Source organism: Galendromus occidentalis, unplaced genomic scaffold, assembly GCF_000255335.2.
Source record: "Galendromus occidentalis unplaced genomic scaffold, Mocc_1.1 scf7180000075389, whole genome shotgun sequence".
NCBI classification, from domain to species: Eukaryota; Metazoa; Arthropoda; class Arachnida; order Mesostigmata; family Phytoseiidae; genus Galendromus; species Galendromus occidentalis.
In genome coordinates this window covers 516807-544559 of record NW_003803379.1, presented here as the reverse complement: position 1 = coordinate 544559, position 27753 = coordinate 516807, and the positions used below count along the sequence as shown (strand labels likewise).

The 27753-nt window shown below is 51.6% G+C and overlaps 1 protein-coding gene across 1 annotated transcript; it reads right to left on the bottom strand.

Annotated features, from left to right (window-relative positions):
• Positions 1-1661: 1661 nt before the first annotated feature.
• On the bottom strand, positions 1662-2996 carry LOC100897859 (mRNA decay activator protein ZFP36L1-like). The gene is made up of 3 exons (XM_029112958.1): positions 2579-2996; positions 2261-2383; positions 1662-2185 (listed from the first exon to the last, which is right to left on the bottom strand). Exons 1-3 carry the CDS (start codon positions 2994-2996, stop codon positions 1662-1664), a joined length of 1065 nt encoding a protein of 354 aa, XP_028968791.1.
• Positions 2997-27753: the final 24757 nt, after the last annotated feature.

The following is a 27753-nucleotide window of genomic DNA, read 5'->3' as shown; positions in this document are numbered from 1 at the left end:
TCAATAATATAATAATTATTATAATATGTCATTCTGGAATAATCAACTACTGAGCCTGTGAGTACAGTATTCGTGAGAAACGAGTCGTCGGACACCTGAGTTTTGCAACTTGAGTCAATACTCGAGCAGAAGTCGCGAAACGTCAAAATATCGTCAGCACGGACATGAGCAAGCGAATGCTCAGAGGACCGGGACTAGAAGGCCAAACCCGAGACCGAGCATCAAAAGGACGAGATATGACCGGTTCTTCTCTGCCACGCATTCATCCGTCAAGTCTAGGTACCAAAAATAATTTTCATGCGGTCGATCTCGCGGAGGTTTCTCGCAGCTGCAATCGACCCGCAGTCGCGAAGGGAAGCTTCAGTCACCTCCGCGGATCGTCCATGGTTGTCATCACGTTTTTTTTGCTTTTTTAGCTTTCTACAGTGGAACGTCATACTGACCAGCAATAACGCGAACCTGAGGACGATTCCGCTGGTCATAGGAGTTCGCACGAATTCCGTTCTGGACTCGACGTATATAGACTGCAGAAACACCAGCGAAAACCTCCGGAAGCTCAGTGCTAAGGTAGAGAGAGGTCCTTCGTCAAATTTCTATACACTTTACAATCTTTCAATACACACTATTGGTACAAAGAACTGCTTCGTTTGTTTGTTGTTTCGGTTGTCTGCTCGATAATTTAGCCATATCTAGTATTTCCACAATGGTGTTAATAAGTAATGATAATTAATAAGAGGTTGTTTGCTGATGGGCGAAACTTGAATAACTTAGAAAAATATACTCATTGGACAATCGGAGACTCTACGTCCCCTCGATGATGTTGAAATCACTTGCTTTTCCGATTTCGACTGGCTCTCTTCTCGCTTGCAGGTGTTCGAGCAGTAAAAACCATCCGGCAATGGGGCTAGTTGCCACCTTTCCACTCACTGATATTCCGTGGGCTGTGCGTTTTGCAGTCCCGCCAGAGTTACTGTTCTCCGAGGCTTCCAACAGATGAACGCCGTCACCCTTCTCGAGGGCTCGGCCTGCGAGGCGGGTGCTGATGAACTGCCCGCTAATGAGACCACCATCCTATAGTGAATTCGCTCGCCGCAAGCGTAATTCTCACGTTGACTGAAACACTCACTCCTAGACTCTTCCTTGACGCACCGCGTCGCCTGAACCCCGTCTTCCAATCCTTAACTGACGCGGACCCCTCGCCGACGACCTAGACCCCCGAAGGGTCCAGGGATCCGCGGTGGAGCACGCAAACTAAAGTCGGCGTATACGTTTGGTCGATAGCGGTCTCGGTCTGGTACGCCACCGTATATGCAACGTACCGATAACTCGACCACTGGTTTGTGGATTTCGATAAAAACAAAAAAACGGCGGCTGCGATCGATGAGCTTGAGTCGCAGCTCGAAATATCGAGATAAGGATCTTCTAAACGATTTCAAGAATAAGAACAGGATTCGCATCGCCTGTGGCGTTGAGAGAACTGAAGAACGCGTATCGGGAGGGGGTGATGCGCAAATCAGGACGAAAAGGAAAATTTAAGAGGAAAATAAATCGAACCGAATAAGTCTGGATTTGGAGCGGCTCTTCGGTCGAGGGGATGCCGTACCGACTCTGGTCCTACTGCCGTCTCAATCATTACGCTCGGTTTAAATCACTGAGGTAATTCAGTCGGAGTGGGCGAGCTGGTTGAAAATTGGAAGACGGGTTTGAGTCGGCGAATTGGCGTTAGCTCTGGTGCGCGGAGTGCCCAGAGCGATGGCTCCGAGTTCAAACGAGAGCGAGTCCACGGGACTAGACTGGGTCGCAGCCGAGTCAGCGTACAGCTGACCAGGGTTGTTCTGAACTTGGCTGCAGTGAAGTTCGCCCGCGGGAAATTGGAACATGTCTTGCGAGGACGAAGTGGACGACGACGACGAAGATGCTGACGATGACGAGGAACAAGAGGAAGTCGGAGATCCCCACGGTCCACACGAAGAGCTCGACGACGTCGACGAAACACTCAGTAGGTTAAGCTGAGATCCAAAAGGAGGCGTGACGGGCGCGGACGCGACGCTCTTCAAATTCAGACCTCGATGTTTGTTCTCGGCGGCGCTGAAGGCTGCGGCGAGCGCTGTCATTTCGAAATCGGACCCGAAAGCCGAAAACGCATGCGGGAGCGCGACTCCAGCAGCGGCGGCAGCGGCCGCAACTACGCCGCCGCTGCGGGAAGCCGATTGAGTCGAAGTGTTCGACGTGACGGCAGCGACGGCAGCACCGTAGAAACCACCGGGAGCGAACGGGTCGTCGAACATGCCGGGAGACGACGATGGAGAAAGTTCCCCGGTGGACGATGACGATCCGACAGATGCGCTGCTGCCGATCGAGAGCGATCTCAGAGTGTTTTGATGTCCACCACCGTTCGGATGGCACAAGCCATGCATCACTTTCACTTGATGCTGTTGTGAATGATGATGGTGGTGGTGCTGTTGTTGTTGCTGCAGCTGCTGTTGTTGTTGATGCTGCTGCTGATGTTGTTGTTGATGAGTATGATGATGGTTGTGATGCGGGGGTGGCTGCTGCTGATGGTGGTTGTGGTGGTGATGATTGTGATGGTTCATCGGTTGCGGTATCGGTAACGACGGCATGATCTTAGCACGATTCTCCTCCGGATTGTGAATAAAATGACAACGGGATCCGTAGGGGCACAGGCCCGTCGTGTGGAAAGTGCAGCACAACTCCGTCTTGTATTTCGGATGGCGCGTCAGAGTTCGCAGCTCCTGGAAGCCGTGAGCGAATTGGCATTTGTCGCCGTATTTGCAAACGCCGCTCTCCTCGAAGGGACGGCACAATTCGGTCTTGTATCTTGACGAATTCGTGCTCTGGCTCTGACCCTTGGGGCTCTTGGGCTCCGACAGCGACCTGTCGAGTTTCCGATGCGAAGATTGCTGCTGGCCGTTCGACGAATTGCTGATGCCATTTTGTTGGCCTTGTTGAATTTGGAGATATCGTTGCACAGTCATGATTTCCAAATTTCAGAGCTTCAACAGGGGTTACTTGTGATCTCCAGATGAAGGAAGGAAACAAACGAACACAATTCCGAAACAAGCAGATGATTCGATACGACGCTCAGCTGACTAGTTCTGTAAGGATCCACTCCGTAGCGCACATCCACTGGTTATCCACTGGTTCGAGGCACAATTGGTAAATCCTCCGGGGGCACAGAACTCACTCGAGACGAGAAAAATCACGTTTTTTTCCTTGTTGTTGACGTAGTAGAGAATTTTCACCTTTTCGACAGCGCCGTTAGCGAGCCTGCTTTGATCGTCGGTGGAGGATCGATCCGAGCGACGTTTCCCACCGATTCTCGACAAGTACCCTTTTAGGTACTTAAATAAATAAAGTGTAGAGGTTAGCCTGGTCAATCCTTGACCAAGAGTGCGACCCGCCGACAGTTGGTAGAGAAAGACATCGCATCCAGCGCGGGCCCGCAGTAAAAGCACGTGTGCCTTTGCCACTGGAAAGTGAAACGGCCGCCAAGCGCGCCGTCTAGCGTCAAAGCACCCGTCTACGCAGCGCTTGGACGAGACGCGCCATCTGTGGCGAGAGACTCAAACTTCTGACGACATCCGTTCGTGATCATATGGTGGGAAACGCGCTCTCTCCGAAACTCGCTCAGAGGATCGTACGGGCCTAGGTCCCCCTCGCGACCATACAGTAGCGGGAGATCGTGAACATTGAATCTTTGTCGATGCAGTTTGACATGACGAATCAGCCACAGTTCTTTCCCCTCGAAAAATGTTGGGAGACGAATCGCCTCTAGTGATTCACTCCAAAATACGAGAGCGTTGAATTCGAAGATCTGAACGAGACGGAGTTCGCGTTCGCAGAAATCCGAAACGATTCGATCCAGGGCGCGGGACCGTGTAATCTCCCCGGAGGCAGCGACGGGAAAACGAGAGCGGAAAAACGCAAGAATGCCGATCACGTGGCGGATCTGGGTGGTGGGGTGAGCCATTACGGCATCACGTTGAGGCTCAATATCGATAATTGCGGCATTAGAAAGATTTATTTGGACCATCTCTTCATATTGCCCGGCGAAAATTCCATTGACTAATCGGATCTTCGGGTCAGCTAGCTTCGGATGCCCATCGGCACGGCAGTCAGTCACCAGCAGCAGTCGGATGCCCACCGAGTGGATTTCCGCGTAGGTCGAGCATGGCAGGAAAAACTAAGCTCAGGTCATCTGACGACATCCTTCGGCCCTGGCTAATTATTTCTAGAACAATTCTAAATAAGCAGAATCGACCACCGTTTACCCTCGCTCGAAGCACGCGACGACGGAGAATTAATCGAGCGTGACAGCAAAGCACCGTGTACATCTTGAGCAACCGTAACTCGGATGCGACCGGATCGACGCCGATGCGACAGTGTGTCGTAAGAGACACGCTGAAGCATTATTTTTAAGCTTGGCGTTTTGCATTGCCAAAACGATTGATGAATTAGTCACAGCTCCGGTCGCCTCTTCAAGGGATTCACCTAGCTGAGGTCATCGGCGGCGAGGATAAGATGAAAATCATTCTCTATCCTGATCGCTCTGGAAACAGTTCGACTGTGACAGTCTCACTCGCTGAGTGAGCAGTGCTCCCGCTTCAAACTCATCAAACCGTCGATCTGAGGCTTTATTTCAGTGGGTACAGAAGCAACTGCCAAGTTTCGAAACAATCGGAGCGTTCAACTGAATTTTACTAGTATGCAAATTTTATTTGTTCTCGGATGGCGCATCCTTGTAATCGTCTCTGGAGCGGCTCCGCCGCACCAATTAGTGGCCGATTAGACTTTTCGAATCTAGAGACAAATATGTGTATTTCACAATAGGGGCAACTGCCGCAAGGTTTCCCGGGACAGTATCTTGTGATAAGATGTCATCATCAACTTTGATGCAGGAAGACTCGATTCCAGATCTCGCTGATTTCGCCCATATTCTGGTTCTCGACTACCATAACTCGTCGCAGCTCACAGTCCGACGGGCATGACGAGCGACGCCGCCCGTCGCTTCATCCCATCACAGTGAGACGTTATAGTCTTGCTTGCTTAATATCATAGCTCTGTATAGTTACACTACATTGATGATGAATATAACACAGTAAAGCAATATCTGCTTCTTATCATCGTCTCATCGGATCCCACGCAGCTTTTAAGATCCTTCTATAAGCGGCTGGCTTTTATGAGTTTCGGCCTCCGTCTGTTCGCTGCAGAGACTGCGGCATCCGACAGAGCTGCTTAGTTTATTCGAAAATTTTGCTTCAATGGCTAAGGATCGAGCAAATTGAGGCTCATTCCTCATTCTTCTTAAATAAATGAAGTCTCTTCTGCTTCTCTCTGAGGAGGGAAACTTAAGGACAATGAGTATCAGCAGGACAGGAAAGGGTCCCGTCATTCACCGGCGTTTCGTGAGTGGCGAGCTCCGACCGATCATTCTGGAACGCTTGCGTACGTTTCGACGAATAATTATCCCATTCCCAAATTACACCCGCAAGACACGTGAGATATGAGTCATACTCGTTCATATTCAAGCTGACAGTTTGAATGATCCCTAGTAGGGTAGAATTACCAGTTATGGAACTATACTTTTAACATGGGGCTCCGAGACCCGGTCACGGAGCTCCCCATAGACTTCCATGGAGTGCCCCATCGCTGGTACCCCTTTCCCCAAATAAGCTGGGGGTCTATGGGAACTTCCTTTGATGTTCCGAAACTGGTACTTTGACCCTACTTCGATTTCGATCAGAACATCAGAGTCGGATCCCGTTCGCGCGTTCCACATTTCGCGCAGAACAACAAGATACCCGACGCTCTTCTCTGGAGCGAAGGAAACTGACTGAGTGTAGACTAATTGCCCTACGTTTTGAGTATGTGATGTTCCCCGCTTCGAGATATGGCGGCGAGCTCTAATCGTTTTTATTGCGTGGCTCTGTGCCTTCTCAGAGGTCGCACCCGCAGGCGGAGAGTTTTCGCGTGAGTTTCGCCCGCTCGAAAATTTCCGGGCGATGCAACACGCAGTCTGCATGGTCGGTGATTCGCCCATGAGCGAGTCGCGCCAGACTTCGCCCCCAGCTCACCGGGGTCGGCCTGACTAGGGGCAGAGACGCGGCGGGGCCAAAAGAGCGAGAGGCAATTAGGAAATCCGCCCGCAACGCATAACTAACTCAGCCAGATGATCCAGTAGATAAAAAAGCGAGAAACCGTGCTCCTCAAGTTGTGTCTATCGCATGACGCTGTTTTGGGCCTAATCAGCGATCTCGTTCCATCGTCTAAAAATAATCCAGCACATACTCCACAGTCCATTCAGGAGGGCCTCCCCTCATACGAACAAGTTTCTTGGCTAGCCGGTCGCCGGGTCGGTCGGCTATTTGACTGACTGAGCAGCAGACAGGCATCAGACGACGCGTCGTCCCAGCCCAGGCACATTTACCCACATTTATATAAATAGCTAGAGTCCTCTCGATGTGTATCCGAGACGGCTGTCTCGACCAATTCGTCCAATGGCCATCACCGAGTACGCTCCCTATGTTTCAACGAACGCCCGCGAAGAAGAACTTGTGCATCGGGACCAGAGGCCTCTGTCCGATCGAGTTTAAGCACTGTCAAGCCGAGAATTCATTGAGTCGTGGCGAAAGAAAATAGCCACATGGATCGCCTTCGACTAATCATCAGTGTCGCTCATGACAAATATCGACACCATATCGCTTCGCGGTCAGCGTGGATCAGTGAACACTATCTATGGCCTGAAAGAGAAATTAGAGAAATGTCTGGAGTTGACCTGTACCATATGTCGGATACCGACAAGTGTCGGTCTCTCCCAATCGACCACATCGCGCGAAGAATAGAGCGATGGACAGAGTGACGGACGGTGTGATAGTAGAAGAAAACCGACGCAAGCGCGATCGACCGAAAGTCGGCCCATGGAATGGTGCTACAACTACCTACATAGTACTTCTACAACAGCGACGGACGACGACGAGGAGCACTCTCACTTTGAATTCATGAGCGTGCCTTTCATTCGGAACTGACCTTATCTTCACACACGAACAGAACGTCGACGGTGGCGCGGGGGGAAAAAAAGAGACGACGAACTACAGCCAAAAAAGACGGCAGCAATCTTCGACATGTGTTTCGCTTTCCAGGCTAACGGATCCAGCAAGCGGTACCGACGATTTTCTTCTTGTCGCGTTGCGGTGCCGGTCGCCGAGCTTCCCGAATCCGCATGAGAATAATCTTCCGCAGTCGGGGGAGTCTGGGGTTGGGTCCTGGATTCGTTCGGATCATCGTCACGTCCTCGGTCCCGTTGAAATCAAAACATCGCGAGCGACCGCTCATCGAAGTTTCTGTACGGAGCAGTTTCTTGCTGAATGCATCTTGCAACTGAAGTAGTGTGATATTGGCACCGACCGCAGTACCGATCCGAATCGAGACGTGAGCCGCTCGGCAGTATCGGCCCTAGATACTCCTGACGGCAGTAACTTGAGTGGTTTTGGCAACGGTCTCCACACTAGTATTCTGGTCGCGGCGTTGGCAAGAAGAGCGCGAAACGCACTCGTACCGATCCAGGTAGTCGTTGGTACCAGGTAGAATAACGCTGTGGCGTCACCGGTTGCGGCGGCGACGACGATGATATTTGACGCACTATCCACGCTGATCCTAAGAAGAGCGAATTTTTGCAATGCTCTTCCCGACTTCGATGTTGAAACAGGCAATCCGGTTGCTAACGTTGCCACCGTTGTTGTTGGCGGCGGAAAAGCCGCCACATCACCGTGTGGTGTGTCGATGATCGGCGTGCTTTCGTTCTTTTTCTCGAGCGAGAATGTCGTCCGCTATTTTTGGGGAGCGTCTAAAACAATTCAAGATATCTATACAATGGAATATGTGAGAACGCCACATCGGATAAGTTGCTTTTTTTAGCTTTAGTTTTTTTGCTGCTTTTTCGCCTGAGACGTTATTGTAATGCGATTTTGTAACTTCACCCAGTCACTCATCTGGCTGTTTGGTCGACCGTCGCTCGCTCAGTCGGCTGGCTGGTTTCACACAGATGAACTTCGATCGAAAACTCGTTGTTCCAGCAAGAAAAAACGTCGACGTCATTTGCATTCGAAATCTGTTTTGCGCAGTCGCACGAGGACGCTGAACGTAACGGGGAGCTCCATTCAAAATTTACTGCTCTATTCGCTTGCTAGAGGAACCAGATATGCGAGTTGTCCTTACAAGTCGATGTCGTAGCGAAACTGCTGCCGTAACTGAATTTGCTTTCAGGCGGATTCATGCTCCGTTGGCTGATTGCAAGCGTTACCACTCGTGCAACTTTCGCGGCATAGGAATCGCTTGCAGCCGGATCGAATTCGATGACTTAAGCCGGGATCGTTTTTGATTTGATGGATTTGTGATCAGACTACTCGGACGAGAAGGAGAAAACTATCCAACTGCCGTAACCATCACGACACCCGATCCACGCCTTAGCTCGTCGTTGCTCACCGGCCGCCGCGAGCTTCGGTGGTTTCTCCGGGATTCAGCATCAATCAGCTCGTGGACCCGACGGGTGCCACGCGGGTCGGCTGCCGCCACCGCGATCCTTGGATGACGATTCAGACCTCTGACTGACTGAGGGAGCGAATGTAGAAAGAAGCAAAAAAGTATCGCCTTGTGCTGCTTTACGGACGGCAACGCTCGACTACACTTCTTGTTTCCTAAGCGGCCCACTCGCTTTGTAGCTTAAAACGTTACTCGCCTCCGTTCGCCCCGGAGAAAGAGAAAATAGATCTGGATAAATCCAGAATGTTACCAAGTAAAAAGCGTTACTCGCGTTTGAATCTTAGGAGAACAACAAGAAGTGGCGATGCTGGATGCGGCGGCGCCGAACGGAAAGAAAACTGAAAGTTACAATGCAGACTTGGGTCGACCTTTTTCCCACGTGAGCCCAAGGCGAACTACTCTTGGTTTCTCGAAAAGTGACCTAGTTTTTCCGCTGTCTCTGCGTCTCCATTAACCCGCGAAATCGAGTTATTTGACTTGTTTTCGCCTGCTCCCACGGCGTTCCGTTTCACAACAATCGATTTGTACTTGACCCCGCTCCATGAGTGCGGAAAACGTCCCGGGACGGTTAGAGTGACTTAGCGCCAAACTCAAACGGCTGTGAACGCGCTCGTAGAGCGCACTTCGTTTTTAGATTTCGGTCATTCCTCCGGAGCGTCCAGGAGCTAAACCGTGGAAGGAGTATGGATCTCAGCGAGCAGGGATCAATGTCCCCGTCTTCACCACTGGAACAATTTCCTAATCACTTTGACGGAAGTGGTTTGATATTCGATGAAAACGATCTCCCAACTGAGGGGAACACTTGAAGACGGTGCGGTCATGGATACATAGCTGTGGTCGGTACGCGCGTGTGCTGTGATGTCATCAATCGTTGACGGCGGCCGGCGTTCGTCGTTGCCGTCAATGACGACGGACCGACGACGACGACGGCGCACGCACTGACGGACTGCCATCCAGCCTGCGCGACTGGAAAGCATATCGGTAGGAAGTTGGCCGTTCCAATCAGTTATCCGTTAGTTGAAGCAAGCGATAGGCTGAATAATTGTGTTTTCGATTCGATGCTCACACGCGCTCCTTTGCCCTGTGGTCACCGCATTAATATTGGAACCGCGGCTTTTCAGGATTGCTCAATGCATAACGACAGGTCTTCATCTTTTTGAACCGAAGACCAGATCACGGAATCCTTTTATGATTCACGAAGTTCCGACGTCGTTATTCCGATGACCATTGATGACTACATTTCGATCTGCGCCTCAAGTTGGGAAGTCGCTTCTGCGGGTGAACTTTCTATCGCGGGTCGCATTTTCATGGTACAGGAAATATATTCACCGATGAATTGCCGAGTGGTGAGTGAGAGCGGTCTACCAACCACATGAACATCTGCATTGACTATTCACCTGTTCTCCAACGGGAGGTGCTGACTCCAATGGGGTAGTCGATTCTACCCTGCCGAAGCCCTACGGTCCATTGCGGAAATTCAATGGTCCAAAGCCCGTACAGTCCGAAGATGGTGTTGAATTTGACTTCAAGACCGAGCCGTGGACATACTCGTCTATGCGTGAAGCGAGTCTAAGACGTCTGTAGCGCCCTCGACCGAAGGGGGTCGAGGGCGAGGGAGTTGACCTTCCTGAGAATGGTTTCTCAATGGATCTACGTATTCTGAGGTATCGGTGCGGCTCGTACAGCTTCCTTGCACGACTAAGAGAATAAACTTGAGGAACGAATTAGTGACTTTATTCCACCACAGACATGAGGGGGGAGGGAGTGGTCCTTCCCGAAAAGACAAAGGAGTTCAGAGATCCCCTGAACACATGTTTTCTTCTGTTCTCAGTGATTTAGTGAATGGGTTCTCACGCTTCTCGGTGTCGTCGGTGTTTTTTCCCATTTCCTCCAAGTTTCCTCTACCACCCACATGTCGAGAGCGCTGCCGCGCCTCGAGAAAGGCGAACACGCTCTCCGCTTCCCGCTCAGAACACAAACAGAGTACAACTTCCTCGATCCGTTCTTCGAGTATCCTACTTCCTTCTGGCCTTTCGGTCGTTCGTTAGTCTGCGAGCTGGCCGCGTCTGCTGATCTAGAAGTAATGTCGACGGTATCCCACGACTTCCCTATGCGAGCGAACAGCAAGTCAGTAGGCTCGAAGAATCTCCCCGAGCAGCTCGGAGATTCTGATGAGAGTTCGAACTCATTGCAGGGACATAATTCCCGATAATCGATGATAAGACGGCTCACTCTCGGGTCCGTCTGAAGTTCGACCGGGAGATGATTCGGTATCTGATATGGTTCTAATACACTTATCCTGCTCGATCGCCGAGCTCGTCTCGTGACCGTCCACGAAATCTATTGTAATGACGACGGTCCTGCGTGAAGTTCCATTGACTCCATGATGTGCATCTCGTCCGTTCAGTCAAGTATAGTAGCTGCAGAATGTACCTATCGTTGGCAGTAAATCAATGTGGTCATTACCTGGACTCGATCGTTCGCTTCTCAAGCTCGATTCGAATATGCCGAATATGTCGAATTTTAACATTCGGAAACTCCCGCCGTTCATTTTACCGTCGCGAAAGGACATTTGATTACTTCTCTCCACCGATGGCATCCTTAAACTTATTCGGAACTAAGAGTCCCGATTCGGGACTCCCGAAGCTACCCGGATACATATCTACTCGAATTCTCTTCGAATGCTAGTCCTCATTGCGTCATTGAACATACACTTGACTCCACATTCATTATCTACATAAATTTACTACATCACTACATCGTATATCACAATACTATCAATTATTATTATTGTTATTATTATTACGTATCATACATCCCGAATGTATAATCCTTGACGTTTGAATCCTCATACAATCATTTCTTTCTCATACAGATGGGAATTTTCATTCACGAGGGGAAATGCTTGATCGATCCCCGTTCTCGCAAATGTTCCCATTTGAACAATTCCGAAGCTGGAGGATTCGAAACACTGTTCTCGCTGTTCCCTCGTCATACAGGTTAGCCTCAGGGAGACGAATCTCTGGCGTTTCCTGCGATGTCTTCCCTGATATCCGATGTCGATCGAGCGAGCGAGAGTCCTCGGAGCGGGACGGAGTGCCGGAAAACCGCGCAGTGTGAACTTCCAGGAACTGTTTCAAGTCACCTGCTTCATTCACTGACTGAGTCGTAATCGCTGTCAACACAGGGCGCCGTCGTCAACGCTTGCGTGGTGGCAGTCGTTGACAATCTGAGCGAGCTGTCTTTCGCTTGGTTGCTCGATTTGCCTACCAGTCCAAGTAGATGCTTGACTGGTCGTTTGTTTCACTGGTAACTCGCCGGATCGGTTGCCTGACACCTTCGGCATACAGATGCCTGGTAAGTTCATAATAGCCCAGATTGACACAGTCAGTCAGGTTAGCAAGCGCGGCAAAGAGACAGACAGATGCTCGGGCGGGCGGTGGTGTCGACACCCCGCTACAATGAGTGAATGAACCGGTCCGTTGTTGTAGCTGCCGCTGCCGCCGACGACGACGTTCGTCCTTAGTCTGTACGTCAATCCGTCGTTCCGTCCGTCCGTCCGTCCGTCCGTCCGCTGGGTTTCGGCTCAGCTTTCGATTCGGCTTCGCGAATGACAATGCCGGTGCCCACCACCGACCACTGGAATCGGCACGGGGCGCCATCAAGCGACGCATTGCCGGTTTGCCTAGGAACCAAAGAGACTACGGCGGGCATTGCGTCGTCGTCGCTGCGGCCATTGCCGCCGCGATGATGATGACGACGCGGATGGATTCCGTTGCGTAACCGGAGAGGAAAGTGAGCGCCACACAAAGAACCAACCCGATCAGCAACCGGATGAGTGGAAAACCAACTCCAACGGTATAACGACGACGGTGACTACCGCCGCCACCGCTATTGGCCACCACCGCGACAGCAGCAGCGGCAACAAGAACAACGGCGACGGCGGCGGCAGAAGCGGTGGCAGTTGACGGAAACGTCGGTTCTGGACGCTGTCAAGACGAGCGACGTGAATCTTGCGGAGCGGCGGCGGTGACAGCGGGGGCAACGCAAGGAAATGAGGAACAAGACAACGAGGAACAACGGAGCGAGGTGCGCGACCGCTATGAATCGTATTATTTGTTTCGTTGTTATTACTCACAAGGCGGGCAGCCTTTTGTCTTGTAGACGTCACGTCCGTCGTGAGGACGTCGGCGACGACGCCTCGCCCGCGACAACAAAGCGTCCATCGGTCGGTGGTCGTTCCACCAGGCGACCATGGTAGATTGATGGATCATGCGCTCGATACATTGATGGACAAAGCATGGAAAGTGATTCGCGGGCAGATAGCGGATATCGGACCGGACAATTGACGGTTCGCTCGTCACATGTGCTAATGGTCAACTTCGAAGACCTGTCTCGATTCCTGGAGTGGATGATGAATGGATTTATTGATGGATGCGGATTGATTATAATCCGATACGCGAGTCATGATGAGCAGCAGATGCGTGTCGCTGGACGGGCACCAGCCGTTGTGTAGATCCGAGCGACGATTTTAACCAGAGGACCGATGATTTGACGGATTGATCGATAAATTATTTGATTGACTGATCGATGGATCGATCGATGTGCGAATTTGTGGACGGAAAAGTGGCGGAGGGGGATTGATGGAGGGAGGGAAGGGAATTTGTCTTTCGAGAGTCAGAATGGCGAATTTCGGCTTGAATTTCCCCGAAACAGAAATCGATCAGAATTATTAGTGCCGATCGCGGGCTCTTCCCAGGAAACCGGGGGCCTCCCAGTGGAGCTTGCTCGATCCCTTACCGCTACTTCTGGGTAACTCACCATTGATTGGCTTGACTTCTCAAAGACCTTGAGGTTTTTGGCCCGGAGGCGAGTTCCAAGTCGAATCGGAATGAATCGAAGCACTGCGTTCTATTCAGAGACGGTCTAGCCAGCGAGTTGGAGATAAACGAGCCTGTAACTTTTGAGACTGAATCGAATCACGAAAAAAACCCTCCACCAGGTAGAATGGGGCGGCAATGAGAAAACTGAGTCGTGTAATGGCAGATTATTCAAATGCGGCAGGCAATCTAGATTGTGCGCAGCGATTGCAAAGCGATTTTTCGCTCACGTTTCGGTCGAACAACGAGCGTGATAGGCTCCCAATATCACCAAATACCCAAATACCTATTGAAAGGTTCGACTGAGCGAAATCGAGGACGGAGAACTCGTGCCGTGTGAGAGGCTCAATGATCAGATGCATGGTCCACTTTAGGTCATCTGAGCATTTCGTTCGGCGCAGTCGTCGCATCAAGTCGCTCATGAATTTCCTCGATGCTGTTCCTAAGCGCAGGACTCGAATCGGCGAAATCGGACTTGCCTCCCGGTGTAACTTCACGGAGCCTGGCTGAATATCCGATACGAGTTTTTGTCCGTCTCATTTCCAGGCATTCGATGGCTGTTTCCATCGGTCAAGGATCAACTCATGGAGCCGAGCTCTTAGATAGGGGTCGTAGCGAAGGGACTCCGAGATTCGACCTCCTTAATTCCTCTGAGCTCTAACTTCCAATATATTAGGGGATAAAAGAAAGCGGCTCCGTAGCGAAAACGCGACCTGGAGACAGCATCGAAGCCCCATCCGGAACAATTCTTGTGAAATTCCAAAAGTTTGCTCGATTGCAGCTGGAAATAGAGATGGAAAAAGAAGCAAACGCATGAAATATTGCTATTGTTAGCGGCCAGCTTTATTTTTATACCATAAATAATAATTATGGCTGCGAGGATCGACTTCGCAGTAGGATGTCGAGAGCATCGAATCATGAATCGCAGGAGTTTGGCGGTTGTGGAAGGTCTTCAGGGTCTAGTAACCCCCTTCTAGCGAGAAAGAAATCCACATCTCCTTTTAATCCCCATCTCTTTACCCGTTCAGAGTTCGTTTCCCTAACAATAGAAGCAGAAAGATAACAGGGGAAATATAATCTTTAGCTCGTGAAGCAATCGTGACAAGTCATCGGGTGTCCGTAATGTCTCGTGAGCGATTGCGATCATTTCTAAGGAAATACGAGCACGCTCGGACCCCCTTTCTGCGACTTCCGCACTGTGCGTCTGGCTCAAAAACCGGGGGAGCCACAAGCGGAGCAAGGGCTGGAGCCGGAGTAGTAGATGGCTTAGCGTCCAGCCTTGTACGATCGGTTGATTCCGTACAGATCAGCGTCCTCAGGGGCTGAGTTCGAATTTCGCTCCCGAAGGCGCCGCCGATCGATCCCCGCAAGTCCTTCCGGTTATTCAGACCGGAGTCTCGGATTTCGCTGTCCGTCGTTACCGGGAAAGGAAGCGCATCCGACACTGTTGTTTGCAGGGCTTAAACTTTATTTCCAAACTATTACTTTCCAAGCGGTCGCGTGCGCTTTACGTTCTGTTTGCTCAAAGACGAAACGATATCGTGGAACCACTAGGGGCGAAACGACCGTAGTCGAAATTGACTTTTGCCGCAATCGCCACCGGATGCAGGCGAGCTGTCCGTCGTCGTTGTCGTCGCGTTGGTGAAAGTCTGACCGGTCGAGTGCTGGCTCGACGCCGCGTCCGTGTGTGTGTCTGTGTGTCTATCCACATAACCAAGTGTCCATCCGTCTGTGCGTCCAGCGGTCCGTCCGTCCGTCCGTCCATCTGTTCCTCCATTCATCCATCTATCTATCTATTCAGCCAGCCAGCCGGGCAACCATCCGTTCATTGGCTTTACGGAGCAACCGACTGACCGACCGACCGACAGACAGACGACGACGAACCACCCGACTGAAAGATCAGTCAACCGACCGGTAGAGCGTCAAGTCTATCTATCTAGTGAAAGTGGCGCTCGCGCTGCCGGTTCACCGTTTCTTCTAAAAGGGCATTTCTCCCATTGTGATTGCGGGTCGACTGCGGGAGCAGTAGCGCAGCGGACGCTTTGGTGCCGGCAGCGACCCGGTCGATGGAGGCAAAAAGACCCAGAGGAGGATGCGTCCGACGAGGAAGCATTCCAAGGCACGCCGTTTTCTCTATCCACACCATCGGACCACCTTCACCACGGCCGTTGCTGCCACGGTCAGAACCTCTACGGGTCGTACTAACCAATCAGTCAGTCAGTCAGTCAGCCCGTCAGTGAGTCTATGTCCGTTTGTCCAGGGGCCGCTCCGGAAACCGCGAGGCATAGACCACGCGAGGCAAAATCATCATCGCGGGCGGCATTGTTATCATCGTCATCATCACCAGCAAAGCTATCATGAGCCCAAGCGCCCGTTTGCACAGCCGTCCGTTTGATGTCTAATATCGAGTTGCTAGTGTCCGTCTCTCGAAAAGAACGAGAGCCGCTGACTCTATGAGGAACTGGCTCAAATTCCTGCGAAGTCACCGCGGAAAATGAATAGAATTCACACGAGCGGCAACCTGTCGGGAATCTAATGAGGGCTGGCCTGCAAACAAGTGACCGACACAATCTTGGTCTTGCTCGGCGAGCTCTGCGGCTCGTGCCGCGGCTCGTCCGTTTGTTGGCTCCCCAGGGCAGCGCGGCGGCAGGTTTGCCTGCCTGTCTGCCTACTCGTTCATTAAGCGAATATCATTATAGTAAGTGAGACCAAGCGGAGGGAAAAAGTACGAAAGACACTGATCCATCAAAGTATTCATAGGCCTAACAGCCTCTGCCGTTGAAGCTATAGCTGGTACCTCGGTGGTGTTGGCGGCTTGTGAGTCCTCGTTGCCGGTCCTTCTTATCGGGGCGAGCGACGAGCATTCATGACTGATCCTCCGATATCCTGGACGATCGTGTTATCCTTCCTCGAGCTTCACCGAACTTCCTCCCCTCGGTTTTGATTGGTCTTTTCTCATGTCTTCCGCTCTCTTCGGCTTTCGTCGGCGGCGCCATGGTGTTTCGTCGTCTTCATAAACTTCGTTCTTCCAGTTTCCACCCTCCACGCACCGACTCATTCTGTCCTGCTCGGTTCCAATCTCGCTGCTGAGATGCCTCCTCGGTGTCCTCCTGCGAAGGAACTCCGGGAGGGGAGCGCCACTCGTTCTCTTCCGCACTCATTCCCGGGAGTTATGAATTTTATTCGGTGCGGAGGTTTGCACAAGCCGAATGAGATGGGATGAGGAAAAAACTTTTATCCTTCTCTCGACGGGCGCAGCTCCAGATGCCACGGCGGCTGCTCGGTCCAGCCGTCGGCTAACGGTGAAATATTGAATTTGGACATTTGGTCCATTTGTAACGGAGCTTTGAGGGGATCTCGCTGAACGAAAGAACTCCGAGTAATATGAGGTGTGCTCGGGTGGGGTGACGAGAACGAGCTCGTTCGGACGGGTGAGCTTCACCGCCTGCGAGGAAGAGTCACCGGGGGCAAAAGTATTGGCGAATAAACGAGGCAGCAAGTCTAGCCGGGCAGGTGTCAGAGACAACTTCCCCCTGGACAGTGCTTTCGACGAAGAACTTTTCGGGAGACAGACGAACGAATGAAGAATCACCCCATCTCGGTCGGAGTTCTATGGCTGGGGAGTCGACTTCTGATTCTCCACGCGTGATTGGCCGATCTCGTTCCAACGGAGGATTCGGAGAATTTTCGGAAAATTCTGTACTTCGGTTCGAGGCCGCGGGAACATTGAATATCATCAAGGCTCGGTCGGAATGGATTTGGTTCATCAGGATGATCGATGTCGAGCCAATTCGGAACGGGAAGAGCTCCTCGCTCAGGCTCCCGATGTCTTGAATCCGTTGGAGACGAGGTCGATCACGCTCCACGTAATTTCAATCGAGCCGGATACAGACGCACATGTTCGGTAAGGTCGAATCGAGCTAAAAACTGAAACTCGTCAACAACCCCCACCGTTCCCAAATCACCTTTTCGCCCTCCTCGATCAACACGCGAACATATGCGACGAGCAGACCGTGCTGTTCAGTCGGCTGAAAAGTTTGCTCTCAACGGAAGTCGCTCCGAGGTTCCGTACCTGAAGCACCGACGTTCGGTACATGACAGTAGCAACAGCCGCCGTCACCGCCGTCGTCGTTCGTCGCCGCCGCAGTTCAGCGAGCAACAAACAGTAGTTCAGACAGTGAGCGAACGGGCAGAGATCGCTGCAGCTGGCAATGTTTCCGTGCCAGAGCAACGTGAAAAAAAAATTACATACGCCTCGTTCAGAAGCGGGGCACCTCCATTCATTCGCCCGAGCCACGCAAACCCACGGTCTAGTTTTCGAGAATCATTTCGACGGGTCTCGTCGGTGTTCTCCAATAAATAATTTTCGTCCGCTCTTTCATAACCCGGAGGGTCGTGTCAGAAAGTTGCTACGGTGGAGACATCTACGCGCTTTACGGAAGTTCCTGTTCATGCGGGCAAAAACCTACACGACAGAAAAACTCGGGCTCAGACGAAATATTCCGGCTAGAGGTGAAACCAGCCCAGCCCCCACTCGCAGCGGACTTACTCAAGTGTTCATGGGTCGTTGGGAGTAATAAGTACCCCAGTCGCTTGAAGTTTGTTGGTGGCATTTTTAGAGTCGCATTAGTGCAGAGTGAGCCGAATATTGGCTCACTCGGCTTCGTGCTGAAGAAGCCGGAACCCCGATCATATTTTGTAAGCGTGCATAATAGGCGGAATAATACATATTTTAGCTGGTGAATCGTTTCAACCATCCGTCCTTCTCTCCTCTTCAAGCTGCACCGGATTGAATTCAGTTAACAATCTGTCCTTCGGAGTACCGGATGGGAGAACTAACGGATGGATCAGCTACTTAACCAAGAACGTATCGGCACACGGATGCGCCTCGGCAAGGACGTCCTAGCTGCTTGCTTTGTAAGCTGACCATTCATCTGGAAACACAAACTGCCTTAATTGAGCTCCAGAAGACGGTGTAACGGATGAGTGCAGTTTTGTTTCCGACAGGGAGAAGCAGCGAGAGATGACTAATTTCGAAAACCAAATAATCTGTCCCTGTGGATCGTTCCCGTACTTCGGCTCGGAATTCATTCGAATTCCTGAACGGGGGCAGGGTAGCCGATTGCATTTGGTAGATGCACAATTGATGCGAGACACGCTGATCGGTGAATTCTGATATCCTCAATCTGCTAAACTTTTAGGAGCCTGAATCACTTTTGGAGTCAGCGTCGAGTTCTCGGAGCACGGTACAGCATCAGCCGCACGCTTTCATCGTAGGGCAGCTGGGCAAATGCATCGGACTGGAAAACTCTCGACTCGTAGAATAACTCGATCGCTCCGACTGCCCATCAGCCACTTACGTTGTCAGACCGCCGGAAAACAACTGTGAACATTCGGTTGAGCGGTTCCCCGTGATCTCAAAATCATTCTGATGATTCTAGCCCCAGATATCGACCGGCGAAATGTCGTTCTTGTTTCTTCGGCGATAGCTGATTAGCTCTGGGGGCATAATGGGCAATTGCTTCCCTTTCCCAGAGACTGGGGAAAAATGGAACATGAGCTTCCTCGATGCAGAGCAGACGCCTCGGATTTTAACTCGCTTGTCGAATCGAGGAAAGCGACGAGGCCACTTCGACAGTCGACAGATTTCATGGAATATTGGGAAGCTCGCGGTGATTTTCGCTCACAGAGACCGACATCTTGATTCTTGCACTGTCCCGAATATTTTAAGAGAATGTGGAGGCGGGCTGATGATATCAGAATATCCCTGATCGAGAAAAGGAATGTATCGAGCCGATGGAAATTCTGACCGAAGCATGCTGATGCGAGTCCTGTGGGGGTGGCGGAAGAAGTCAACCGAAGTACGCAGAAATGCGTACAATCACGGAGAAATTCCGGTGCTCTGTCGGAAAGGTGGCGCAGTATAGCGCTATCGATTGAGCCTCGCGGCAGAACGACGCGCTGTCGATGAACATGACGTCTGGGAGCTAATACTGTACGATGAGAATAGGCTGATATATAGATGTACCGATAGCACCGTTATTCAAACGTAATAGCCACGGCAGCTTCGACCGACGCCAATGGCACAAGATACATTACAACGATGAAAATGGTGAAGTAGCGGCTGCCTTCGGTCCAAATTGGCTCAGATGTAGACCGTCCACCGGGGACTTCCTATTCGGTTTCCGGTGCTATCCCTCCACGAGCGGTGCGGTGGTGGCACCGACAGCCAACGAACCAGCGACGGTCGATACGTCCGTGAACCGGCTCCGTAACGGCATTGGACAAGGCTGCCTCTGGTTAGCCTGCATTCACACACACACGTCAGGGAACACACACGGATAATAATCGATCATTGAAAGTCAACCGCTCCGATTGTCGGCTCAGGTGGCTTTGAAAACATTTTTTCCGCCTGCCAACCGCGTTCGGATCCCCTCTGCTCCGTACGGATCGTTCCTTGCACGGCTCTTGTATCCAATCTGAGGAGTTTCAATTTTCGAAGCAATTAGTTTTTAGATGATTGGACTCATGGCTGGACGAAGCGATCTGTGGCCCGCAGACGGAACCCGGATCGATTCGGGATCACTCCGGTTCGAAAAGTCAAATTTCTCTTCTTCTATCGGGCTCCTCTAGCGTCGGCGCGGGTGAAAACTGCGTGAAGCGGGCGATTTCTCCCATGCAAACGAAATTCGCTTTTTCCGGTTGCAGATTCGCGGTTCGCCCCTGCACGGGCTCTCCGAGCGGATTCGTGCGGCTTTTGCAGCGACCCCCATTGAGCTTGAGGCATTGAACTTCTCAGAGCCCTCGGCAAACATGCAAACGCCTCAAGAGTTGTTGCGTGCTCTTCACGCTTTGATTGGGCTCCGGAATCAGCAGTTTCTCCTCTGAATCTGGTCTCTCCCGGGTGAGTCTCGCTCAGACAACGGGTGAAACACGTTTTACTCGCTCGGCCGCGGGAGCGATTCGAAAGCATCGAGGAGGCGGAAAAGAGTCGTTTTCCCCGAGCGTATGGGGAGAAGTCTCCGACATGGAGTAGAAGCCCGGAAAAGAAGCGGATTGTGTCTAGGGGACGATCGACATCCTGTTCACGTGACAAGGAGATCCATGTCGATCCCATTAGTGCGCGAAATCGGCTTTTTGGAACATAACTCTCAATGATAACAATTACTCACAATCAATTCTCGAACGGGTCGATCATGGACCTTAGACGTCCGCAGCGCTTCGTACGAGTAAGTCGAGACCCTTCAGATATCGCGGCATTTGAGAATTCAGCCTGAATCCGTCGTGGCTCATGCGCAGAGCAATAAGTCAAACTCCAGACTTGAGCATCCAACGCCAAGGTCTTTCCTGCATCGGGTCGGATTTCGCGATGCATCTCCGTGATTGTTCGGTGGATCATTTCGAGTTGACCCAAATATTATGTATCGAGCGTCGGCCGGCGCATGCCGCCGGAAGATATGTGACCAGAAGAAACCACTCGGGGGAAAATTCGTTCGGGTCCCGAGTGATTCCACGAGCGAAGTATTTATAATGAAAAATAATTATTAAACGACGCTTCACGCGTTCCGACAGGCCGTCACCCAACTATTGTCTCAAACCCCCGATCGATAGGTATACCTCGGTGCGGGAAGATGCTCCAACGAGTGCGATTGAGACGACCAAGGAGGGCGTCCTCATTCGAGGAGAACGATCGAACGATTGGAAGCATGGGGAACGAAATGCTCGCTTACTCCTACGACCGCCTGAAACTACCGACCCCGATAGCGCCATGTTTCCATGGCAAACGGTGAGCCGAGAACTCACTCGCTCGCACGCCAGCTCGCTCAAGGACGCGATTGCCGAATAGTTATGTGTGTCGTTGCGGCCATTAATGTTGCAGTCCGTTCAGCTACTGACCTCTCCGTCAACGTCAGTGAACGGAGCGCGGAGATTCGGAAAAGAACAGATTGAGTTCGCCGCGCTTCCGTCCAATCCGTAAGTTGCCCGGCTGCCGGCTTGCCTGACGTTGTTGTTATCGTGGAGATCGATGGGGAACAAATGAGAAATTATTTTGTCAATAAATTGCCGATGGTGGCCTTTTCTCCATCAGAACTAACAACGACGGCCTAGATAATAACAGCGACCAATATCGCCTCTCAAGCCGTCTGCCAACGTCGTCGTTCCTTGCAAGAATCGATGTCCAGGGCGACGATGCTTGAACTCGGACGAGAAAGCCGCGCGCACCACTCACCCAGCCGGCTATTCAATCCTCCTGAGCCGAGTGTCGGATACGGAAACGGAGCACACATGAAACGAGGGAACAAGACTCAGGACGAGAAGAGAAACGTACATAGCTCACGATTGTTTCCTTCCGACACATTAGGCCAGGGCAGGACGGTTCCGGCTGCGGGCAATGACGGCCGAGGCGACGATGAATGGCAACACATAAAAGGAACACAGAGAAACTGCTTAATTCGTTCTCCTCTTCCCTCCGTGTGCTTACCCCCGGGCCCGGATTCTGGACCGTGAATTCTTCTCGAGCCCCCAGAGCAACAACGTGCTGAGGTCCCCACGTATTTGACGCGAATCTCGCTAAGATGGCCAGGGTTTTCCGATTCCCTTCCTCTGATTGTGAGATCGGAAATCTTTCGGTAAACATTCGAGATCCTCCCCCGCTTTCTTCGATATTGACAGAAACTTCCGGAATCAGAAGCTCACTCAGAGAGATCGTTTTGCCTTACTCAGAACCAAATCAGCCTGGCTGCCGATCAGAGACCATATTCTTATGTGCATGTTCTCAAAAACCCAACGAGATGTTTTCTGGCGCCGCGAGCGCAATGGTGGCTGAAACATTAGGTTGCCACAAGTACCGACCTATATATATGTATATGTTATAAATATATCCTGCCGTCTGAGACTCTGGAATAAGGAGAAAAAGGATCTTGTAGCGTGTTCTCTGCTCGGCTCCATCCCGACTCAGCAGTTGGGGCAAAAACGTCCGGAGCATGTGTTTTCCATGTTCTACGGCGACCTCAATCAGAGAGCTTGATGATCTTCAGCTTTTGACCGATTCCGCTGCCTACTCGTTGAGCGAAAATGTGTCAGAGTTTTTTCTCCGTCAGTATAGAGGAAAAAATACTGCCATGGTGTTGATTCTCCGCTCCCATACTCCTGGAAGCGTCCAGCTGTGTACGATCATGTTTCTGAATAAGATCCTCAGGGGAAAATTTCCTCAAAAAAAGAGCAAGTGGTTTCGATAATTCTCAACTCACAGAGTCGGCCGGCGAATGACCTTCCAGACAAGCTCACCTCCATGCGTTGGGAGTCAAGCATCTGGATACAGTAATGAATCGAGCGATTTCTATCCAGGGTGTATCGGGAGCGTCGGACGATCTCCTGATTCCCGACCATCTTTGAGAGCTTCAAGATTTATATCTGGGAAACGGGCATGGGGCATTCAGAAGCGCCTCGACCGACTGTATATCAAAAATCCGATGACTGATACGATAGCGTTCCGGATCGTCGTTCGAAGAATGTTTCCAGACAGCGAATAGTAGATGGCAAGTGAGATTCGGCGGAACTCAAAAACCCGCCGACATGTTCATCGGGTCTCTCGCCTGTTTCGACTTCGGGGCAGTGAGCGATACGTCAGCGGACAATGGCACAGCATTTTTCCGTGGGTAGCTTATCTGACCCGCGATTTCGAAGTTTCGAAAGAAGATAGCAGTCGTTTCACGTTTTTCCTCAAAATTGAGTCGACATGAAACATGATCAATGATCACACATCGATAGACTCTTTTGCAACTCATTGAAGTGGAATCTGTCATCATTATGATGGAGCTGAAGTCGGTGCTGAAATTATTCTACAATCAAGTAAAACACGCGCGTCGAATCTTTCAAGGGTCGGGAATCAGGTCTTGGGCGTCGACCGAAGAGCTTGAAATATGAACTGTTCGCTTTCTGTAATAATTCCTCTCTCTTCTCCTGGTTCCCGCATAGAAACGTCAAGTGGAAGTTCCGCCCGGAGAGGCCGAGTGAGTCTTTCGATTAGGCCAGGAACTCAATGAGTTGCGAACGGTTTTCCGTGTTGCTGGTAGGTTCGGCCCTCGCTCTTCCCGTCTCCCGGGGCAAACGCCGCGCCGGTCGGATCGAGCTTCTCTATTGAGTAATCTATCCGAGCGATCTTTCGTTTACGGGTGGGCGCCCACCTCAGCTGAGTATGGCACAGTCTCCGTCCGCCGTCTTCTCCATCTTCCTCGCGGCTTAATCCCAGACACTCGATCACAACGTCGTGCTGTGTCAACACTTTGCCCAGCATCGCTGAGGGCTTTGGTGATCAGTTGCATGTCTCGCTGGCCAGTCATGAAAAATAGCCATGATTCGAATCACAATACCCGTCCGCGAACGAGTGAGCGAGCGAGCGAGCATGCGGCCGTAGACGCCGCGGTAATCATGTCAGGTAGTATTCACTCATCATCCATAGGAATCCACCCGAGGCGTTTACTTCTCTGTCTCGAGGTAAACTGCCACGGATCCGTCGGCTGACATCGAGGACGTCCGGTATTCCAGACAGGCCGCTGTGGAGAATCTGTCTCGCAACGCAAGATGCGGACTGGTATTTCCCCTGATCGGAGGAGGAGGAGGACCTCATCATTGACAAAATCAGTTTCCGTCCCGTTCTGGTTCGTCCGCCGAGCTTGTGACACTCCCTAGGAATCTGGAATTCTCGAGAACGAAGGACATGGGCTTTCCCTCTCGGAAAAGGAGCGACTCCGCTCGCGGCGCTCCGACTCTTCACCGCCTACCCACGACCTTATTCATTGTCGCGTGGGTTCCTAGTTATTGTGTCGCAAACTTCCCTCTATTCCTCTTTGTCCTTTCTTTCGATTGGATCTTCGAATCGGCCCTGAGTTGCTCGATACGAACAGCTCGGCAATCGAAGAGCTCCGAGCCCGAGACAAGAATATCGACCTCTGGAAACTAAATCGGTGCGCTGTAAATTTCTAAAACTCGACAACGATCAACTATTGAATAGCAACGAGGGAGAAGAAACGTCCGTCCTCATTCAGGCACGATGCGTCGACGGAACTGCTGCTTTTGTGTTCGCTATGCCCACTTTGCATTTCTTTAGGCGCCCGCCTATGGCCACTCGGCTGGTCAAATGCGTGCGTGGGCTAACGTTGCGACGAGGAAACCAACGCAGACCGTTTGCTCGACCGGCCTGTTGTTGGGTGTGCTTCGCATTCACAACGCTCCCCGAGACTCGTTCTCTCTAGAATGCGGCGAACAACAAGGTGGCCCGTAGAAGAAATCGTCCGATCGGCGTTTCGTTGCGCTCCGGCTCCGAATCGCCGCGAGCCATTGTGGCCGTCGGCTCCGGGTCGGGCAGACTCCAACTCGTCGGTCGAGCCTGCCCGACGGGTTTTGTTTCTAGGACTCGGTGCGCTCACGAGGCTCGCCTGCTCGCTCAGGTTGTGGTGATTAATGTCGGATATATTTTTAAATCTGCGCCACTTTCTCCGGCGTTCCCTCTTGAACTCTGCGTGAGTCCTCCACCCCCGTCGTCGATCTACAGCGCCGCAGCTGCGAGAACTCTACCGAGCCATTCATTCTAGGTTTTCTCAACTCTGAGCTTCGAGGCATCCACGACGACTGCGAGCTGTAATTCGTCCGCCGCTCCGGCCTCGGCGAAACCACCGTCTACGACGATGGATTTTTCGCGAAGTTCTGTCTCCGTCGCGAGTTGCCTACTGCGTCGCAAACGAAGCCTCGACAATACTCACCATGCCTACGCCCCCGGACCTTGAAAACAGTCAGCTGTTCGCACTGTCCAGACACGCTCTTCTGGCTCACACTGCGCGAAAAACCTAATGGCGCCGCAGATGGAGTCCTAGAGGCCTCCCATTCGCGCGCATATGCACTCCAGCTGAGAAATTTTCGCAACAGCGATTTATTTCGCTGGAAATATATCTTCCGACCAACAAGTTTGAACGACGCCCCGAAGCTCGGGGTAGACGACGAGCGTTCAAAAGCTTTCCAGTCCTCAGCTGGCAGCGGGTCGCAGTACTTCAGAAATCGAAATGAGCTCCGACAATTTGAGCGACCACCCCGGAAAAAAACTTACGCTTCGAACACTCAGAGACCGAGAGAGCGAGATGTTCCGCAATCATTTGAAGTCCGTGGGAATTCTCGAATTACCTGAGCGTTCGGGGATGAAAAGAAGGAACACCCTGAGAGGGGACCAGAGGAAGATGGACCGACCCATCCAAGGGGGTGGAGGAGTTGGCAAGCTTGTTATGACCATTGAAGGAGAAACAACGGGCGGGATTCGACAATAAAATCGCGATTGAAAGAGAATTGTGTAAAGGGGAAAAAGAAGGAGATGGGACTGCGCGGGGGGGAGCATGCTCGGTTTCGTTTCTCCGCACCTCTTGGTCGACTGTAGCTCCTGCAGCATGAGTCCGAATTCCGGCTTCAGCTGGCCTCAACTCCCTGAGTGGCCGTAAGATGTTTCCTCAAACAGACAAGAGCCACGGCAAACGCACCACCGTGGTAGCAGCGATGGAGAATGGGGGAAGGCTCTTCCATCGCACGAATTGGTCAATTCAAGCCGGAACCAATATTGAGTACGTTCGCGTCGATGGAACGCCGCGAACAGCGGTCTGCTCCCCGCCTTCGCTCCGTCCGTTTTCCTCTCCTCGCCATGGACCTTGTACTTTTCCTCTTACTTGGGCTAGGACTCGAGCCGTCGCGGGGAAGGGGCTCGCATGGACGGACGGACATCGACGCGGCTGGAGAGTGAATGGAGACCCACCTTGGGGGGGTGAGCGAGGAGCTGAGCGTACGAATGGGGGGTGAGCAAACAGGCTATAGCTCCCGAAGAGCCCCCAATAAAGCCATTCCAAGTACTCTGCCTGGCGGTCAATTTCAGAATGTGCACAAATAACAACACTTCGAACACATCTGAACGAATACTGGTCGCTGCTTTCGTAGCAAACCGCCTTCCGATTGCGTGTGGTCTAACCTAATCGAGGGAAATGACTCCCCCGATTTCTGCTTCCCTGAACGGACTCGGAACATTTTGAGAGAGCCCGTACATTTCAAGCCGGTTCCCTGATTTCCGAATGGCTTATGTAGTCTGGAATAGCGCTTACATTCAGAGATAGCAGGAGAGGCGGGTATCTCCGATGCGAGATCCTCCCGAGATTTCCAGTACGTCGAGCTCTGGTTCTTGGTGCGAGTAGAGATTCCACATTTCGGACATCTCCCCCGGAGCTCTGATGGATGATTTCCATTTTGGAGCCTTGTGCATAAATAATAAGTAGCAAGCAGGTTTGCTCCGAGAGTCGCCTCCGAAGACCTCCGAGAAAAGGAAATGATTCTCGGAAGACTCATTGAACATGACAATGCCCAATTGGAGACTGCCTTGGAGTTTGCGAAGCCAGCTTCAATTTGTTGCGGGGTTTTCCGGGAGTTCTCTCTCCCCATTCTGCACGGTGGTTTTCAATCTTGGACACATCAGATTCTATTTTCGTTATCGGCAAGACGTTCGGTCTCTCCATTGTATCCGGAACGAAAGTAGATCCCTATGAGGAGGTTGCGATAGAGCGTAAAAAATTCTAAATCAATCTTGGGCAGGCGACCTACAGCTCCATGAAACAGGATCGGTGAAGGAAAGAGGCTCGAAAAATGCGACTCGGAGAAAGACGACTCACGTAGAAGTTTATGCCTCCCTTGAAGACGCAGAAGTTCCTAGCTCTTAAGTCGATGAGCGCTCGAACATCAGCTCCGGCGGATCGAATTTTCTCCTGAAGTACTGATTCAGAAACCCCCTCCGCAAATGGATTGATCTGCACAAGTACAATCGCAGGGTAGTGTCACAAATCCTAGAAGATTCCGGAAACAGTCAGGAGAAGAGCCTCCTAGGATGTTCACAAATGTCTGTCCACTGCCGTTTCCTTTGTCAAGCGCTGTCCCGATGTGAACTAATGTGAAGATTAGATCTCTAATCACGTATCTCGGTGAGAAGTCGGTCAATATCGTCCTTGGAGCCTCAGGCAGACGGCTTCGAGGCGTTAACGAATCGCTTCTTTGTCCAACTGCCCGCGTCGGCCTGCTGCGGTGGAATTCCTCGCAAAGTCGGAGTGATTGTCCTCCACCGATTGGAAAGCTCCCGAGATCGGTCCAACTATAGCCAAGGGTCCAGGATTTAGCTTGGTGTGGTTTCTCGAAGAACCTAAGTTCTCTCAGCGTTGTGCAAGCTAACCTAAGTCAATACTTGCGGGAGCAGCACATGATCGCCCACAGGAATCCATAAATTGTCTCAAGTCTTGTT

Coding starts and splice junctions, on each gene's coding strand:
- LOC100897859 (XM_029112958.1), bottom strand. CDS start 2,996: ATGACTGTGCAACGATATCTCCAAATTCAACAAGGCCAACAAAATGGC. Junction 2,384..2,578: donor ACCGATGAACCATCACAATC/ATCACCACCACA, acceptor ACGGTGGTGGAC/ATCAAAACACTCTGAGATCG. Junction 2,186..2,260: donor CGACCCGTTCGCTCCCGGTG/GTTTCTACGGTG, acceptor GCGGCGGCGTAG/TTGCGGCCGCTGCCGCCGCT.